The sequence below is a fragment of the Aythya fuligula genome, chromosome 14 (genome assembly GCF_009819795.1).
Source record: "Aythya fuligula isolate bAytFul2 chromosome 14, bAytFul2.pri, whole genome shotgun sequence".
NCBI classification, from domain to species: Eukaryota; Metazoa; Chordata; class Aves; order Anseriformes; family Anatidae; genus Aythya; species Aythya fuligula.
The window spans coordinates 4,184,828-4,203,470 of record NC_045572.1 but is presented as its reverse complement, the minus strand read 5'-3'; the positions used below and the strand labels follow the sequence as shown (position 1 = coordinate 4,203,470).

At 35.9% G+C, this 18,643-nt stretch overlaps 1 protein-coding gene across 3 annotated transcripts in view; it reads right to left on the bottom strand.

Moving 5' to 3' along the window:
- TENM2 (teneurin transmembrane protein 2) overlaps positions 1–18,643 on the bottom strand; it is an 895,032-nt gene that overhangs the window by 281,946 nt on the left and 594,443 nt on the right. For all 3 annotated transcript variants that reach the window (XM_032196709.1, XM_032196710.1, XM_032196711.1), the window contains one exon: positions 18,385–18,468. In XM_032196709.1, coding sequence (XP_032052600.1) covers positions 18,385–18,468 — 84 coding nt within the window. The remainder of the gene's footprint in view (positions 1–18,384; positions 18,469–18,643) is intronic.

Sequence of the window (18,643 nt, the reverse complement as noted above, 5' to 3'; positions counted from 1 at the left end):
CATCTCAGTTTGAGTAATACTATTCATTGCCATGTAATCACATTTTTATTAAAACATTACTGTGAATGTTACATTGCTTTGTTAACTTTATATTAAATTGCTTTATTTTGTTGCAAAGTTCGGAAAGCCTAAAGAATTTCTTAAACTCTCATCTAGCTAACAGATTGAATCGTGACTGTGGAACAGATTGAGATCTCCATAATGGGAGATCATATCAAAATTCCTCTGTAAGTCCGCTACTTCTTAAATGAACTATTTGAGATGCAGGGGAATACAATTGTGGGGCAGAGGGAGAGAAAGCAGCAAAGTGAACTAGTGGATTCAATAAAAGAAAGCAACACAAGGTGTAAGATAACCAGATCTGTTGAAAAGGGAGCTCACAGGCATAGTGAAGAAACAGTTGTGACTAATTTATTTATTTTAACCAGAGGATAATAAAGAGCACCTGTCTGCTTGATTCAGGGATAACCATGAAAAACTTAAGCTTACCTGCCTGAGAAATTGTCTTAGATCAGACACAGCAAACCTGTCTTGCTGTGCCCCTACAAATATCTAACAGCATTCATCAGTCTGTAGAAGGGAAGGAGCCTAGAAGAAGATGGCAACTGACTATAGTGTGAAACATCTGATTTGCCAGTTGCCAGGGACTCCTGAAGCTAGGTAGGACCAAACGCCCTATTTGTTGGGATGCATCACTAACACTTGGGCCATATCAGTGCTGAATTTTTAAACTTTACATCCTGTAATTATGGAGCAATAGTGCACATTGTATTACAAAAATGGCACACCAGAAGCAACAGAACTGGTAATTCTATACTATTTCTATAGAACTGGTAATTTTCTAGATTGAAAGCAAAGGAAAAAAAAAAAAGTAAAAGTAAAAAAAAATGCACAGAAACATTGTCTCGCTTTATATTAAAGGAGCCATTTTAAAAATACTGTAGGCACTTGTATTCCCTATATAATATCTATATATTGTTGTATAGTATGTAGTATGAAGCATAGTATGAAGCATCACCAGTCAGGCACAGGAATATGGATTGAAATGAAGGCCACTTCTCTTCTTCCATCTTTAAGGTTCTTTTCAAACGACTTTGTTCTTAATGAGACTGGTCCGTATGTTTGCTCCTGAACATTGTGTTCAGTTAATGGGAAGGTTTTGTAATGCTACAAAAACCTTCTATTACTTGTTCCAGTCAGCCTTGTGTTCTTCTCAACAGCTGTTGCAACTGAGACTTTCAATCAAATGTCATGCACCCAACGCATTCTACTTCTGAACAGCCATCCCTCCCGTGACCTCAGGCACGCTTATGTCCCATCAGCATGTTTGTATCTCTCTTCCTTCATTTCCTTCTTTGTTGTGTTATATATGTTTAAAAACCAAGACAAAACCCAATGTATACCAAAGGAATTGACCAGGCAGCCTGCAGCAAAGCTTTATGCACCAAGTGATGCATCAAAACTGCCACCTAGGTTATTACTTAATAATTACACTTTCAAATATTTACTTTGCTAATTACTGATAAAACAACAAATAGTCATTATCAGGAAGAAGCAAGTTAACCTCACTGTTTATTTTTTTAGCTACTAATCAATGAATGAAATAATGCACACTAACTAATTAAGGCTGGGTGTTTATTTCTCAATAAAAAATGGGTATATGTATAGGAGTAATATAAAAGTAACCGGATGAGTCAGAGACAGAGGAGCTCACACAACTGATTCCAACACCTTTACACTTAGCATATACATAGTTTTGCTTTAGATTACAGTGAACAAGTCCAACAATTTCTGTCCCATTTTATCTTGGTGAATCGCCAGTGAACTCATCCATCAATGAGGAATGTCTCATGGGTATTGTTACTTCAGTTTTCTCTTACATCCCTTCTCCATCAGATATCATTTGACTTCTCTCAAACATACTGTCTCACTGTGGTCTAACTACACCACCATTTATCTTGAGCAAGTTTTCATTTTTTTAAGTAACCTATACCTATGATAGGATTTACTAAAACAGTTTCCTTCTCCATAGTCTATGCTCTGGACAAAAAGAACATTTCTTCTCAAAAGGCTCAACATCGTTATTCAAATACCACATTTTACCAAATACCCTTGTTTCAGGCAGGGGAATAAAAGTTAGGACTGGAGGTTGGAGGGTTCCTACTAGAAGGTGAAAACATATATTATACAACTAAAAGCCTTCACTTCCTTGCTGCATGGGGCTGCAGAAACCATATACAGTTACTGTAGGTACTAATTTCAATTAAACAAGGACGGGCAATGAAAAACCATGAAACTATAAAACATGCTATGAAGATCCACACCAAATCCTGATGACTAAAAAAACCTTAATGTAAGGGTGAAGAATGTGCAAACCAGACAAGCTTTTATAGTTCACATTTCCCATGACCATGATTTCTCTCCAGTAACATATTCTACAAGTACACATAGGGATCCATTTCAACACTTGGACAGGATGCACAAACAGGAGAACCTACCAGCTGTGAAGTGCTGCCTGATATATAGGCAACTTTTAATACATTTGGGAATACAAAGTAACATCTCTAGTAGAGAACTTAACATGAAACAGATGAAAAAACATTATTTTCATTAAAGAAAAGGAAAAGCCTTCTGAAACCAAGCCCAACATCAGACTGTCCACTGCAAATTTGCACAAAACACTCTGAACAAAGATGGCGTTTCCGTGCTGGAAGATGGTGTTTCCACCAGGTTACTACAGCAATTGTTACTGCTGTGCTGCCCTGCACCTGACAGGTTTATTAAATATAGGCAGTGAAAAAAAAATAATAAAATCAGCCAGCTCTCTGAAATAAAACACAGGCAGCACAGGAAGATTTAGATCTTGTTAATTACATACAAGGTAATTTCTACAATTTTAATTCTTATTTAGCTATGGAACCGACATTATATTGTGACAAAATGAAACTTTTGCTAAAAATAGCAATAGGGCACCATCACAGGTCTAACTTTAAAGTCTGTGAGTCTGCAAAAAAGCAACTGATTATCATCTGGCACCCTCAGACGATTTAATGCTTAACTAATGTATAAATTAACCTACTACTATCTCCTATGCAACAGATTACTTGGGGATCAAATAAGATTTTTTATATGATCCCTTCTGGGAAATACTGGAAATTCGGAGTACATTTGGTGTCATCTACTTTAGCACACAGGGTGTCTACTCCTCTGCCACTGATGCTGCTGGAATGTCCTGCAGTGACACAGAGGGCCAAGCAGTGGTCTGGGATCTGAATAGATCTGAAGTTCCATAAGTGACGTCAAAGGCCCACCAGAGTAAGTGCCTGCACTTAGGTCAAGAATATTATGATTTCAGGAAGCAAATTTCCAGGGCTTGCACAAGCTGATTATCTTCCTTCTCTGCCACGGGGGAGAGGAGAGAGAGGGACCATAGAACAGTTTTGCTTAAAAAGGAACTCCCAAGGTAATCCAATCCAACCCACCAACCTCATAATTAAACAAGGTTCACTTCTTGTTCATTTTCATCCTTGTAAGAAAAACCCACATTTTGCAGACTCAGATACCCACTTTTGCTGCTTTAAACAGGAGAAGAAATGGGAAGAGATGAGTCTAGCGCCCTTACCTTTGCTACCAACTACATAAGGGGATCTAAATTTTGTTTACACAAGCATTTCACATCCTCTCCTACATGCAGACAAGCAATAAGCCGTCTCCATATATACACTGTTTAGACAAATTATACAATGTACTTTCACATGAATAATGGAGATTATTTCCAGAGCTTAATTTTTTTTATTAACTCAGACCTATATGAAATAGATGACAGCAAGACACAGCATTCAAGTGACTCCAGTGCCAGAGCTTCAGGCGTTAGAATAAATGTTTCACTTTGTCAGGCCTGGCACATTCATAACTTATTTGTAAATTGGGAAGACTGCTTCAAAGCTCTCCCATTCAAAGACGAAATCACATTTTCCTGGTAACCCCAAGCATGTCATCTATCTCTGTCAGAACAAAGTCCTCAATGAACTATAAAGCAAAGTGTCACCACTTTTCATTAACAAGAAATCTCCTAGTATTCCTGACTTTCCCAGTCTAGGCATGGTATGGATGAGAGAGGGAAGAACACGTATGAGTATAAAGATATATTAAAGAATAGTTGATTCTTTCATATAATAAAGTAACTTGAAAAGTGATTTAAAAACAAAGACCTACCTCTTCCTTTATCCTAGTGTTTTTAGCAAGTCCTATATGTTGAATAACATTATCTTCTACGTTAAATGATATTATCTTCTATTTTTTATTGCTAATTGCAAATATTGCATTTTTCCAAGAAGATGAGTAATGAAAAACAAGTTACATTTTCTCAAAATATTTAAATTTCCTTGAGTTCAGATTCTATTTTTTTCCTTAGGAAAAAAAGAAAAGAAACAATAATAAAGTAATTTATCACATCACTTGACTGAAATATGTGCCACTTAGACCAACACAGATCAGCAGGTGCACGGCTGCATGAAGTACTCCCTCCTGCTATTTTCCAAGGTAAAATTTATAATATATCAAGATGAAAATTAAAAGTGGGATTGAACAATCTTGCCATGCTATGGAACTCTAGGGTTGCAGATGTTTATGCACAGACAAACTTAGAAGAAAGATGATTAAAGTTCCATTTACACAAAATACATTTATCTGTCAAAAGCCAACTGATGCCATATGATAGGAGAATTTTAATGGCAACATCCTAGAAACAAATATTCAAAACACTGCCTAGGATATGTGAAAGCTCAAAATACAGTACACAACATCACCAGCATAACCAAGTGTATAAGTAGCAGCTCAATGCTATGTAAGAAATCTCACCCGGGAGCAAATCAACAACTTGAGGTACCAGAAACTAAGGTCTGAGCTGCATTGTCCTTGAGATATAAATCTTAGATTGAACCTCTAAACTTACATATAAATAGTACCACATTATACATAAACATAGAATCTCTTTGATTAGAAGTTCAATAGCATTTCTTTCAGATGTAAATGAAAAGTGAAGGTCATGCTGCATGCGTTAAGACAAAATACATTCATTCAAGGACCGAACTGCAGAACTTATATGTATGCAAGTATGAGAAAACTCAAAATCACCACTACATCTTGACCTGTGTGTACTTGCTAGGACAAAGTCTGAATACCAGTGACTTATTCCACTTAACAACAACTGAGTGCTCCTTAAAAAATAAAGCAAAACAATATAAAACAAAATAACCTACAGAGAAAAATCTGAATCAATCTGTTAGAGGTTACCACTATGCAGATAAGACTTCATGTGGAGTGGGGGAAACATGACCAAAACCTAAATCCACTGAATAATTAATCTTACCATCAAGAAACGTAGGCCTTAAATTCTGAGCTTGCTTTTGAGCAAGCAAATAGGACATCCTCTGATTTTACCACGTTAACAATGGAGTAGAATATTCATAATTTAAAACTCTTTCAAAGAAGTCTCCAGATATCAAAGCTTAACTAGCTTATAAAATAAACATAGAATATTCTGCCAAGGAAAACCATATCCTGACCCAGCTGCAGGAACAAGTCACCTTGTGCTAACTTCAGATCTGACAGATAGATAAGACTCACGGGAACCCAATACCACATGCTTCAGAGGCTTCTGGAACATCAGAAAAACAATATGCATACAACTATATTCAGAAGCATTACAGAGGAAGGGCAGATGCTGTCCTTAAAAGCATCCAGGAGAATCCTACTGATTTATGTGCTTTGCTTTTACACTGAACTCAAAGAACCATGTATATATTCCCAGCTAAAAACAAACAAACAAAAACCACAAGTACTGTTTGAAGCAGTGCTTGCTTTCATCAAATCCTGTTAGCTTTTGATTAATTTTCACTTCTACTTTAGCAGTTGAGTCCTGTAATTGGCTGATTAGAATCCAATACAAAGTGTATGCTCAACTTCTGAGCAAATACTTAAGCTTAGTGAGAAAGACATCCTGTTGAAACAGCTGCTAGAGCATGTTTAATACTTAGCTTACTCATCTACATCTTAAGTTGTGCACATTTAGCTTGGACTATTAATACACTATACGTCCTAACATGGTCACTCAGAAAAGCACAACCTATGTTGCAGTCCAGATTTACAATTCTTTGCCTTCATTTTGTGTGTATTTTCATTGTGTATGCATTTTGGAGCAATAAACATCTGCTCACACTGGAGCTTGTGGTCTTTTGCTTAGCTTAGTGATATCTACAATGACAAAAAAGTACACTTGTATCTTGATTATTTTGAAATGCAAATATACTACAGAAACAACGTGTTAATTTTTCTTTACTGGAATTTATTTTTCATGTCAGGGTGCTCACAATCTTTTGGATACCAAGTTGATGTAGTATCAACTACCAAAACCAAGTGCCTGCATATGATAGGCATTCTAATAAAGACAGCGAGCCTACCACAAATTTTAGTCTTCACCTTCAGAGACAGCACTGTAAGAGGAGGTTGTTTTATTTGCCTATTACAAATAAGAAATTTTACAGAAAGTTTCCTCCTTATCCTTAAGTACTTGATCTCTATAAAATTAAGAGACTGAAAGCCCTCACTGGTGCCAAGCAGATACCTGTGGACTCTACAAGTTAACCAACTTAAGCAATGTGCTGTCTGAATGAAGTACTGAAATCAACTATGCAATTTTTAAAATCCAAAGAATATCCACATGCAATAATGTTAGAAGCCAAATATACTGTCATTGCTGTTAATGGTTCCTTCAACAGCACTAAATCTTAGTCAGACTACTGAGACTGCCATGAATCTCTAACAAAGAACCTGTTAAACCGCATGAGACCTTTGAACACTACATTTTTATAATATTCTTCAAAGAATTCATCGGGAACTTCAAGATTTTGAAAAACTTTATTCACTACTGTGACAACCTTAGACAGCATGCTCAGCTTCTGTCATTGCTTCTCTAGGTTCTCAGCACCCTAACTCTTCACAAGCTTGTGCTTGTGTATATGCACGTAGAAGACATACATATACACATGTATGTCTGTGTTATACCTAACCTATAACACTCTCTTTTTTTCCTCCCTGGTTTCCTGATACACAACCTTTTTCCAGTTTGTCCATATGAACATTACCATGAAATTCACCTTCCACATTATGGTTGCTCTTCATCCCCCTGACGATCTAAGCTTAGTGGACAAATAATAGTAATACTTAGCAGGTATTACCTACATACATGTATGTTGTTCAGAGGGGAGTACTACTTACATGCAATATAGTGTACATCACCTAACCAGAACAGACGCAGAATTGTACAGGATGCGGAAAAGAAAAGGTCTCTTCCTCTTCTCAAAACTTCTGTTTTCAACAATCTTATTAGTATTTGAAGACAAGCACAGAACACCCACGCACACTAGTCTAATGCGTGTGTTTATTTGTAGAACCAGGGCTCAAACATATAGAACTTGGATCTTACAGATTGCCTAGGTAAAATTCCATTATCTATTACAAATATCTATCTTAAGAGAGGTAAGAAAGCTGATACTGAAGTCATGTAACGATGTCCTAAGAAAATCAGCTGGTTTTATAACAACATCCTGATAAGGACGTATTAAATAAGGATAAGGACATATTTAACTATGTTTTTGTATTTCTAAGTTATAAAGAAACAACAGTTTAAAACCAATATAACTTTAATAGCTTTTTAATCACACTGTCAGATGTAGCGTGCTTAACAAGTGATTTACCTCTAAGATTGTAGGTTCAAACATTACTTAAAGATTAAGAATTAACCATGCAGTGAACAACAGCCCAACGTTTGCTAATACAAGTGTTTGCTTGCAAGATGCACTGCCTGGAGAGGAATGAAAGCTAAAACAGATAAGTTTTTGCTAGAAGAACACAGCTCTGAGCTGACACAGAGGAGCCAAAAAATGCAAGGTGAAATACAAGAAAAAAATCCATCTTAATAATAATAAAAAAAAAAAAGAACTGGAATTTACCAAGATGTGAAGTATCACATTGTTTGTTTTTTTTTTTTGTTTTTTTTTTTTGTTTTTTTTAAACCAACATCCCTAAAAATGAAATGCAATTTAATTATTCTATAATGTCACAAACAGCAATACTCATCACATATGAGGTACAGAGGAAGAAGAATCATACTGTAACTTTAGACTACAGAGAAGGTGATAGTTCAAAAGCAAACATCAATTTGGGACCTCAGAAACAGTTAAATTATGTATGCTTTTCTATCAGAGATAACAGAAGAACAGAACACATTGCATGCATCTACAAAACAAAATTTTTAGTATATTAATATTCCCCTCTGACAAAAAAAAGTAGTCATGTGCCATTCTTCTACTAAATGATACCACTTCATTTCAGAAGTAGTACCTGCATTTCCCACTCTAAGGAAAAGAGGAATAGAGTTGTTCCAGGTACAGGTTCACAGAGTACAGCTGAAAACAAGTCAGATGAGTGTTTCTCGACAGGAAAATAAAAGTTACACTGTTTGTACAATTTCACTTTCCTGTGAACATAAAGAAGGATCAGAAAGAATTGTACAATGTTGCAACAGATGATAGATGGATATTAAGATAAGGACATAGGGCTATTACAGTCATGTACATTACAGTAAGCAATATAAAAAGACCTTCTAAGCATGACACTTGAGAAAATGAAGGGACTGAGCTGTTACTCTGAAAAGATTCATTTTATTAAATACAAATTATCATTCACCAATGAATTTTGCATTTCAATAAGTTTTGTCCCCTATCATTATATGACCTATAATCTTTCAGCTGCACAAAACACTCATTGACTATACTCCTTTAGCTTAATAATGGCTGTAGGTATAAGTAGCCTAAGAACAGAAAGGTGTAAAGAAATCATTTTGTCTATTACACAATAAGATACTGTGCATCATTTGTTAGAGGCCTCTTCACTGTGCCTGAAATCTTCTCAGAGGAGTGCCTCTTTCAATTACTGTTCTGTAGGCAGCCATGAAACACTGCCCTCCATTCATCCCTCATCTTCTAAATACACTGGTTGAGGCCCTGCTGAAGTCAACAGGAGCCATGCCATGGATTTCAGGGACACAGATTTATGTTTATTACACTATACTTCCTGATTTGGGGTATAAATATAATGCAAGGATATATTTTTGTACATATAAAGTAAAAAATTTATGGTAAAATTAAAAGAAGAACAGGTCACTATATTGAGAGAAGCAGCAGAGCTGTCTTCCCCATACTGCTCTTGGGATCCCTGGTGCATTGTGTCGGGCACTTCTGGAAGAAACCACGTTAATGATGACAGCTTCATAGAAGCCCTTATAGCAACTCAAGGAAACCACTAACCCTAGAAGAATTGCATATGGGAAAAAAACAGGACACATTTCAGACATATGGATTACGTTATAAATAGTGACTTTCCATTGATTACAGTCTTTTTTCAACAAAGATGCTCAATAACTCTTTATTGTCAAAAAGTCCTGGAATAAACCACCCCTATCTTTATTTTGTTTATGTTTGGCAGTTTTACTGGAAACACATTACAAACACCGTATTAAGAACACAGCACAACTTTACAGAGATTCAATACTTTTCTGTCCTTAACATAGAGCTTTGAGACAACTTGATTACTACTACCACCAAGCATTTACTGGGACGTATCTGAAAAAGCACAGTAAGTGAATACCATTGCAGTTGTTTTCTAATAATTAACTTTGCAGTGCTCTTCATATTTCTCCCACTCTATTACTTAACAAGTGGCAGTCACCCCCCTGACAAGTACACGTGCTTGAAGAGCCGCACTGTTTCCTGACGCTGCCAACTTGGCCAACTCTGAGCCACCTTGAAAGAAATGCCAATAACGTGCATCACAGAAGTGAATTCGAAAATGAAGAAATCAATACAATACATGCCTGGCCTATCTATCTTCTTTAGATTCATCAGTATCCAGATGAAACACACTTTCCTTATTTCATTTCTGCCTCCCTTGGCAGAATTTGAATACTTTAAGCCTTTATTGAATAGAGAAGTGGTGTGCAGTCATAGCAGTTCTGGTCTTAAATTCCTGGCTTAGTCTTCATTTCTTCCTGTATTCAGGACAATGTTGATACAAACCCTAAACTTATGCTACAAAATTTGGATGTATGGAACTCTCAATTATGTGTGTGTATATATACATATATAAAATACATATATATATATATATATATATATATTTAGCATTATATTTATAATATATATATATTTATATATATATATATAAAGTACACACACCAAAAAAAAAAAACAACAACAACAACAAAAAACAGTCAAACACTTGTAAGCAAATACAATGTTCAGAGAACCACCAAGAAAGGAAATCAGTTCTGGATTAGGTCTGTAAATGAAGGATCCAAAGCTTACTGCTGAGAGCAGAAGACGCTGAGTAATTTGATTGCAAATGCTGTTCTTTTGTTAATTTTGAGAAGGCATTCTAGAAAGAGAATGAGTCCTGACAGTGGCTAAAAGAAGAGATGTCTTATTATTCTTAATATGTCAATTCTAGTGACTAAAAGAGGCATTTGGTGCATCAGACCATATGGTTTAGTCTGTACTGTGTATTAAGCTGTTGGAAGTTGCACAAGCTGTCTTTACTTTTCAAGAGAAGCAGTGGTATATGTTTCCCCCAAATAATTGATATTATTCTTATCACACGACACAGAAACTCAAAGTTCAAACTCAGTGGCAACATTTACAACTAATCCTGAGAATCACCGAGTATCCTTTGAGTGGAATGAGGGCAAAACAGTACCAATGCCCCCCCTCCTAACAGTGAATAAGTTGCAGTGCTCAAAAAAGGCAGAGGATTTTGCAAGCTAGATAGATAACAGATGGAGATTTCTGGAATCTAAAGAGACAGAGGCCACCTGCATTCTTTGTAGAAGCAGATCATTTAGTTTTCCAACACACACTCAATTTTCCACTTCCAAACGCTATTTAAAAATCAAATAAAAATCAAGCTTTATTTAAAAAAGATTATGTCAATACATTTCAGTAAGTCCTTTTGGGGCCTCCTGGCATTAACGCCACATTCAATGTTTTCATTAATCAGAACCAGGTATTTCAAGCCGTATGGGATTTGGGAAACAAAACTTTAATTCAAAATAAAATAAAATATGAGTATGCACACCACAGAAAACCCTGTCTCTGAAGCACATTCGGTCTATTGAACCCTTCCTTTCCTCATAAAATCTAAGCAATTATATTGGATTCAAATATTAACTCCTAATGATCTTGTTTAAGGATATCAATTTTGAAGATGCATGAAAACATTACTGGATATAAGTCTTCCTGGCAGGAGAAATAATGTGAAGAAGGATGAAAACATTCAACTGACATGTCCCGGGAAGGATCCGGATATCAAGAAGCGTGCTGTACAAGTCTCAGCTTTTCACCATTGCTTATTGCCCCCAGAAATTTAATTCTTCAGATACAGTAGTCCTATCCACCATCTACATTTCTATCAAAATCTTTGGCCTTTCTCTGACAACTTCTGAACACAGTTACACATCGTCAGCATAACATGGGGAACAGTTCACAAGTAACAGTTTAAAATAATTTACTCTCATCATTTCTTTGCTCTTACCCTATATTAAAAAATATAATGCATTCAATTCTGGTTTTCTTGCTGTGATAGCACTTGACAATACAAAATTTTTGCCAAGATGTAGATCTAGGTTGGATAACGCATGTTATATGTCCAGTTGACAATCCAAACAAAACAAAGTTGTCGTAATAGCTAGCCATGGAAATTCACAAAGGAAGCAGCGCTTAGGATGCAAACACTCCCTCTACGTTCACCCTAGCAGTGGATATAAGTAAACCTAAATCAGAAATTTATGACACTGCTACTACAAAAAAAATATCTGAAAACCAAAGAAGAAAAGCAGTTCTCATCTCCCTCTTCACTCAAGTTTCACAGAATACATATGGATATGAATAAGGACGGGATTCTTCCCTCTAACTTCTTGCACAGCTGCTTGGGGAAGGCTTCAGATTAACATAAATGATATTACACATCCATAAGGCTGTCTTTCAAAGATGTTTCATAACTTGTAAATGCAATATTTACAGAGATCAGGTCAAGTCAAAAATATTTAATATAATTATTTAACTTATGCATATCTGTTTATGACTGCTAAAGAACATGGGATGACTTTAAATTCCTGCTAATATATGCAGTATACATTTAGTGCAACTTGCATGAATTCCCAATCCAATTTTTAATTACTATGCCGTCTGCATAGACAAGAATCCACTAAATCAAGTCAGAATGCTGTCTTTTTATTTTTTAATCTTACATCAGAACAGTCAACATTAATCATATATTGCTTCACAGACACTGCTTTTTACACATTCACAACCAAAATAGTAAACTGAAGTTTGAATAAAGTAATAAAATAGCTACTGGTATGGAAGTTTACAATTAAACAACATATTTCTATCAGTATTTCCATATTTCCATAGCCAGTGTTCATTAGCAAGTAACCCAAAGCTTCATTTGTACTCACCATGTGTTTTAGGACCTCACTCCCCCCCCCCCCAAAAAAAAAAAAAGCAATTCCTTTTAAAATCTTTGTTTATATGTTGGTTTTTCTTTTTCTTTTTTCTTTTTCTTTTGTTTGTTTGTTTGTTTGTTTCCCAGGATATATTTATATTGGGCATACTTTTACTTGCACGACTTGTCAAAATGCTTTGTGAAAACTGGAAGAGGAGAATGATTTTATGTCATTAAACAGGCCTGGGTGCAGAAGAGAAAGCCATTGAGTTTATTTTTACTTAAGACTTTTACATTTTTAGACAGATAAGAGATTGAATTCATGCCACCGTGGAGTCCATCCTGTTTGTCCACCTACTAGACAGTAAAATAGCCTAAGGCTTTTTTCTAAGCTTTTCAAGCCATGGCTTTAATTTCTCTCTCAAAATCTCAAAATCAAACATCCACCCATCCATCTGGAGGAACCCGACATTTCAGGTTTTGGATTTATTAAACTCTATTTATGTTGATAATAGGATAGGGACATATGATTTGGCACAGCAAACACAGGTTTAGCAGCTTAATTGCCTGGGTTTCGTATAGTGGATCATTATGTTAATGCTAAATGGGGATTCCTCCAAGTAAATCCCTGCTGACTGAGAACAAGAAGGTGGGAATGCTGCGGCAATTTGGGAAGAAGCTACTCTTCTGGGTCAAAGACGTAACCAAATAAACAACAAAAACCTGCACATACATGGAATTTCTTATCATACAGTATTCAGCTTGGTCTCAAGACAAACCTCATTACTTAGCACTGCAGCTGCAATGACTATACTATGTTTTGCTCCCTTCAGTACTTTCTCCCACGTACACAAACATGATGCTGATCCCCCAAGACACCTGAACCTGCTCTGTCTTCACAGCCCCAGGTTCTCAGACCTGGCAGAAAACTAAGCTTGCTTAGAGGACTAGGAACCAAATCATGGAAAAATGTTTGCTGTGATAAAATAAATAGCAAGTGAGAAGTTTTCACTGATAACCAGGTATTTTGAAAGAATAAATACATGCTTAATATTTTAGATCCAAGAATAAGATTTTTAAAAGGAAGGAATCAACATAACTATATATTTCATGAGTTCTTTTGAGTAGTTTAGTATTTCCTTCAGTTTCTTGAAAGTTTCATTATCGTTTTCCCTGAAGTTATGTCCACATTTAATCACCCAAAATGCACCTCCACCGCACAGCAGATGTGTCATTAACTATTTCTGAAAAAAAGTGAAATAAAATCACCCAGCATGAGAATACTATGGGATAAGTCAACACTAGCAGATGGTGTTTATTTTGTCACTGCTTGTGTTAAAAATTACCACCTATTTCATCAGTTTCTTTAAGGTGGAAGCCTCATGTAAAAAGTGAAAAAGCTATTTTTTATAAGCTGTCACAGAACTCCTTAAAATATAAGCACTTGTTTTCATGGTTTCCAGTTTTCTAGGACATGGTGCAATACACAGGAGATGGGTTTGTATAAATTTGACATGATAGAGTATTTTGCTAGCAGCTCAGTCTTTCAACACACAATCTGTTTTGTTTCTCAAGCAAATTTTGCAAATTTTCTACTTCAAACACTGGTGTTTTCAAGACAAATTCTCTAACAAGTGTTAAGTCTGCCCCTAGGAGGGGCACCTGGTATAACTATCAGCTTGCTTTCTTCTAGGACCCAATTTGCAAAAGCTTTTTATTTGCCCCTAAGAATTTCTTACATCCTTACTATTGTATCACACACTTTTGATTTACGTGCTCTAGTGGATTATTTAACAAAACAGCATGTTGCATGAAGAACAATTCTACAATCTGGGCTTGGATACTTAAAGAAATCTTTATTAAAATGCTGCGATAAAAAACAGGTTTTGCTCATCTATTTTTCAGAGATTTACATTAAAATAGAAAACCAGAACACCTCCCCAAAATGCAAACCAATACAATCCTCAGTAAAACAAATCCACATTGAAAGCAGCAAAATAATTTCGTCACTACTGTGATGTAAACAGAATTACCATAAACTCCATCCTCGGTGTCCATACCCAGCATTTAAATACAATTTTAAACAAAGTAAAATAATCTATTTATATCTGAAGGTTACTGGACATCAGTATACTGTTTTCACTGATGATTTTAAATGTCAAGCCATAGAAAGATTAGACACCTAAATCAAATCCCCACATAACCTGTTGCATTTTGGTTCTAGCCACCATAAACACAACAAGATAATACCCAATCCATTTAATTCCCTCAGAAAAAGTGCAATCCCTATCATAACGGTTCAGTTGATAATGTCCCAAAATTACTTCAATAAATTACTTGCATAGAACAGATTACCATAGGTCTTTGAGATATTTGTATGCTTGCTGCAACAACATATCAAACAGATAGCCTACTAAGTACAGCCATTCAAATCTCCTTTTGGCATTGGCAGGATTACACATGCAGCAGAGCCCATAGTCTCTGAATCCCAGTCCAGATTTATACGTTCACAGTTTACCCAAGATCATTATGTCAAAACAAACAGTGAAGATGCTCAAACTGCACTACAATGGCTGCAAAGGGAACCAAAAGATAGGAAATAGAAGACAGACTGCCAGGACAACCTCTGTTCCTGCACTACAATACTTTAATTACCTTGTTCTATATTCAGTCCTTTTCCCTGCCTGCTGTCTACCATTGCACTTAATGTTCAGATTGGCTTGGCCACTCTTTACAAGGAACTGATCCTGTTATCTTTGCTACTCAATGAGAAGCACAAAATCTGTTAGTGTCCTATTCTAATCATACCCTAAGCAGATCATTCATTTCTTCTTTTGGTTTTACATATTGCTCAACATACACTATCTGAATGCTTTAAATTAATTTAGTAATGATTTTGATAATACCATGAGCTTTCATGACATTATTTTACTCTAAAAACAAACTCAGAATGTAGTGTTTGTTTTTTAAATTCTGAATGCTTTTTTTTTTTTTTTTCCCCACCATGCATTTATTTATTTACTAAGAACTCTTCTTCTCCTAGCTTGGAAGTCACAAAAAGTGAGATTCTGGAGATTCTGGATACTAGGAAGGGGAGATTTTTGTACAAGAGGCTTTTATCTGTTTTCCTTCAAAAGCCTGAGCACAGAGCTGCAAACAATCCTGCCTGTGTTTCTGAAGCTCTGCCCGTTGTAATACCCATGTTCAGCACTTAACCTCCTTTCTTCCCATTACCTCTTGCAAAACGTTTTTGTCTACACCAACAGCATCCTTCTCCTTAGTGAACATTGAATAGATCAAGACATCTCCCATTTTGTTACTACACAGCAAAGCAATCCACCCACTAACTGAGCAGGCTGGATAACTGGATACCTTTAAAACAAAAAAATCTGAGGGCTCTACTTACAGTGATACAAAGACTCCTCTTCTGTTTACCCAACATGTACACTGAAAGCTTTGCAATACTGTTTGGATGCATTCTCAGCCAGCCCAGGCTTTAAACCAAGGTTAGTGCCATCTGTCTCTTTTTGGCAGCATCCAGATTGATGTAAAATATCCTATGGCACTTTTTAAAAGGACTGGAGTTAAAGCACGGCTTTGGTCAATTCCCTTGAATTATTAACATAACAGAGCTGGCTGACATCAATGCCAGTCAGCATACCTGTATCTATAAGCTCACTGCACCTTTTCTTGCCATACAATTAACTATTTCACTAGCTATAGTAGACACAATATATGAAAATACTTAGACACATAAAAGTCATTAAAGGTTCTATTTTTTTCTATTGCTTTTCTTAGTTGAATTATTGTTAAATACATCTTATTGTCAAGCCAGTGATTAGAATTCGTACTGCTGTCAAATATTTTTGATTTCTACATAGTATAGTCTTGTGTACTTCTTGAATTCTAGAGTCCTAAACAAACACAAGGCTAAAAATTAAAAGCAATAAGAAAAAAAAAAAATTGAATTGGGAAGGGTATCCGGCTCTTGGGGGAAAGAACTAAACCGAAGGGATACAATACTTGAAAAAAGGCTTCAAAGCTTCAAATACAAAAAGACAGGATTCACATGGAAGCAATTTGTAGGGTCAAACCTTTCTGTGATCCTGGAAAATACACTCAAGTATTATTATTTGAGATTTAATACAGCCTAAATAGCATAACCTATTCACTTTAGCTGTGCCAAAATCACTTCTGCAATACCAATAATCATGAATGCTTCAGATATGCAGAGATCTATATTGGATCATTTCCATTCCTCACACAACTTTCACCTTTATTACTAACCATACACATACCACCTGGGACAAATTTTTACTATTGTAATAGTTATGGAAATTTAATCACTCTACTAAAAGCTCTGGCTTCCATTCTTCTAAGAAGCATGACAATATAAAAAGGTCCTTATCTCCAGTCTGAAAACAAACCAAGCATTCTTGGGTTGCATTAACTATGGCAGGATCACAGATGCTCTGCGCTTTCCAGACTTTGATGGAAGAAACTGTCCCACTATTTGCTCGGTCACTAGTAGAGATTCATAGCCCAATGCCATTCACCAGGTTTCACCAACAATCAAGTAACAACAGAAAGAAATATATCAGAGTAAAAGCAAATAGGGGGTAGTGAGAAAACCTTTTCAAGTTTCATTTAAATGTTAAGTAACAGAACTTTTGTCCTGGTTAGGACCCTAAGTCAGCAAAGCATTTGCTTATGTGCTTAAACAAGATACTCAAATGGAAAGACAGCCTTTTGCGCACGTACTAGGTCACAGATGAAAAATCAGGATATGTCTCTCATCTCACCAGGCAGGTAAATATAGGGCAAAAATACAGGTCTTCGTGAGGACAGAAGACCTTATAAAAAATGGCCCAAGCTAAACCAGTAAGAAGACATGCTGATACAATAGAAAGTGTAAGTGTACCTATTCAATGAATGAAAATCATGTCTGAAATTTAGGAAACATCAGAAGGAAGATATAATGGAATAATTATTTTTGTAGTAAAATACCTCAAGATATGTTTGGATTTACATTACTGTAGCTTATATTTTTTTTTCTTCTAGTAAGAAGGATATTGAAAGCATTTTCCAAATACCCTACTTCTCCCAAGGGAGTTTTTCAAAATGGAAACAGAAGAGGAGGGAGGGGGAGGTAGTGATACTTCAAAATAGCTATCAATCTGTGAGGAGATTCTCCCCCCCAAATAATAATAATAATAAAAAGACTGTCTAAATATGAAACTCTTAGATCAAAAAATTCATATTGAGATGAATACAGCTACCAGTAAACCTCTCATGAAAAAGTCAGATATAAGAATCTCTGAAGCAACATGCATCACGTGCAAGCTTTAAACAATGTGAAAAAATATATGTAACTGCCCTTCTCAAAATACTGCCAATACAGGTATGATGTTGCTTTTAACTCCTGCCTGTTTGCACCCAAATCGTGGGCCTCTCACACAACTTGGTTCATTTTCTCTCCGTGACAAAGCCCAGTCCCACGTAACAATGTTAGCTGGGAAAGCTGCAGCTCCTTCTCCACCCACTGAAGACTCCTAACACAAACCTACCCTATGCTAGTTCAGTCAGGGAGGTAATACTCAAAAATGGAAGAGAAACAAGTAGTAGAGAGAGACCACATGTATCCAACAGAATAGAAACACTCATAAGGAAAAAAACAAACAAACAAAAAAAAAACAACACAACAATCCCAAAATACTTAAAAAGCAGAAGATAAACAGAACTATAGCAATCACTGCAAAACCCACAAAATCTAAACTAGGTTCTAAGTTTACAAGGAATACAGTTTAAGCAAGATAAAAACCTTACGTATTAGAGAGTTCTTTGTCTCAGCCAGCTGCTGCCAGCTTGTCTGTCTGTCTTTCAATTTCTCAGAAAGGTGTGTGTGAAAATCTAAATAAAATAAAACAAATGCATTTTAGAGATGGCTCTTTTCCTCTTTTTCTTCCATTTTGTTCAGCTTTGGTGTAATACAGCCATTTGAATGGTCCACCTCCTCCCACCCAATACATCTCTGAATAAGAAAAATACAGTACTCATTACGATCTAGAGAAATTTATCCTTGATA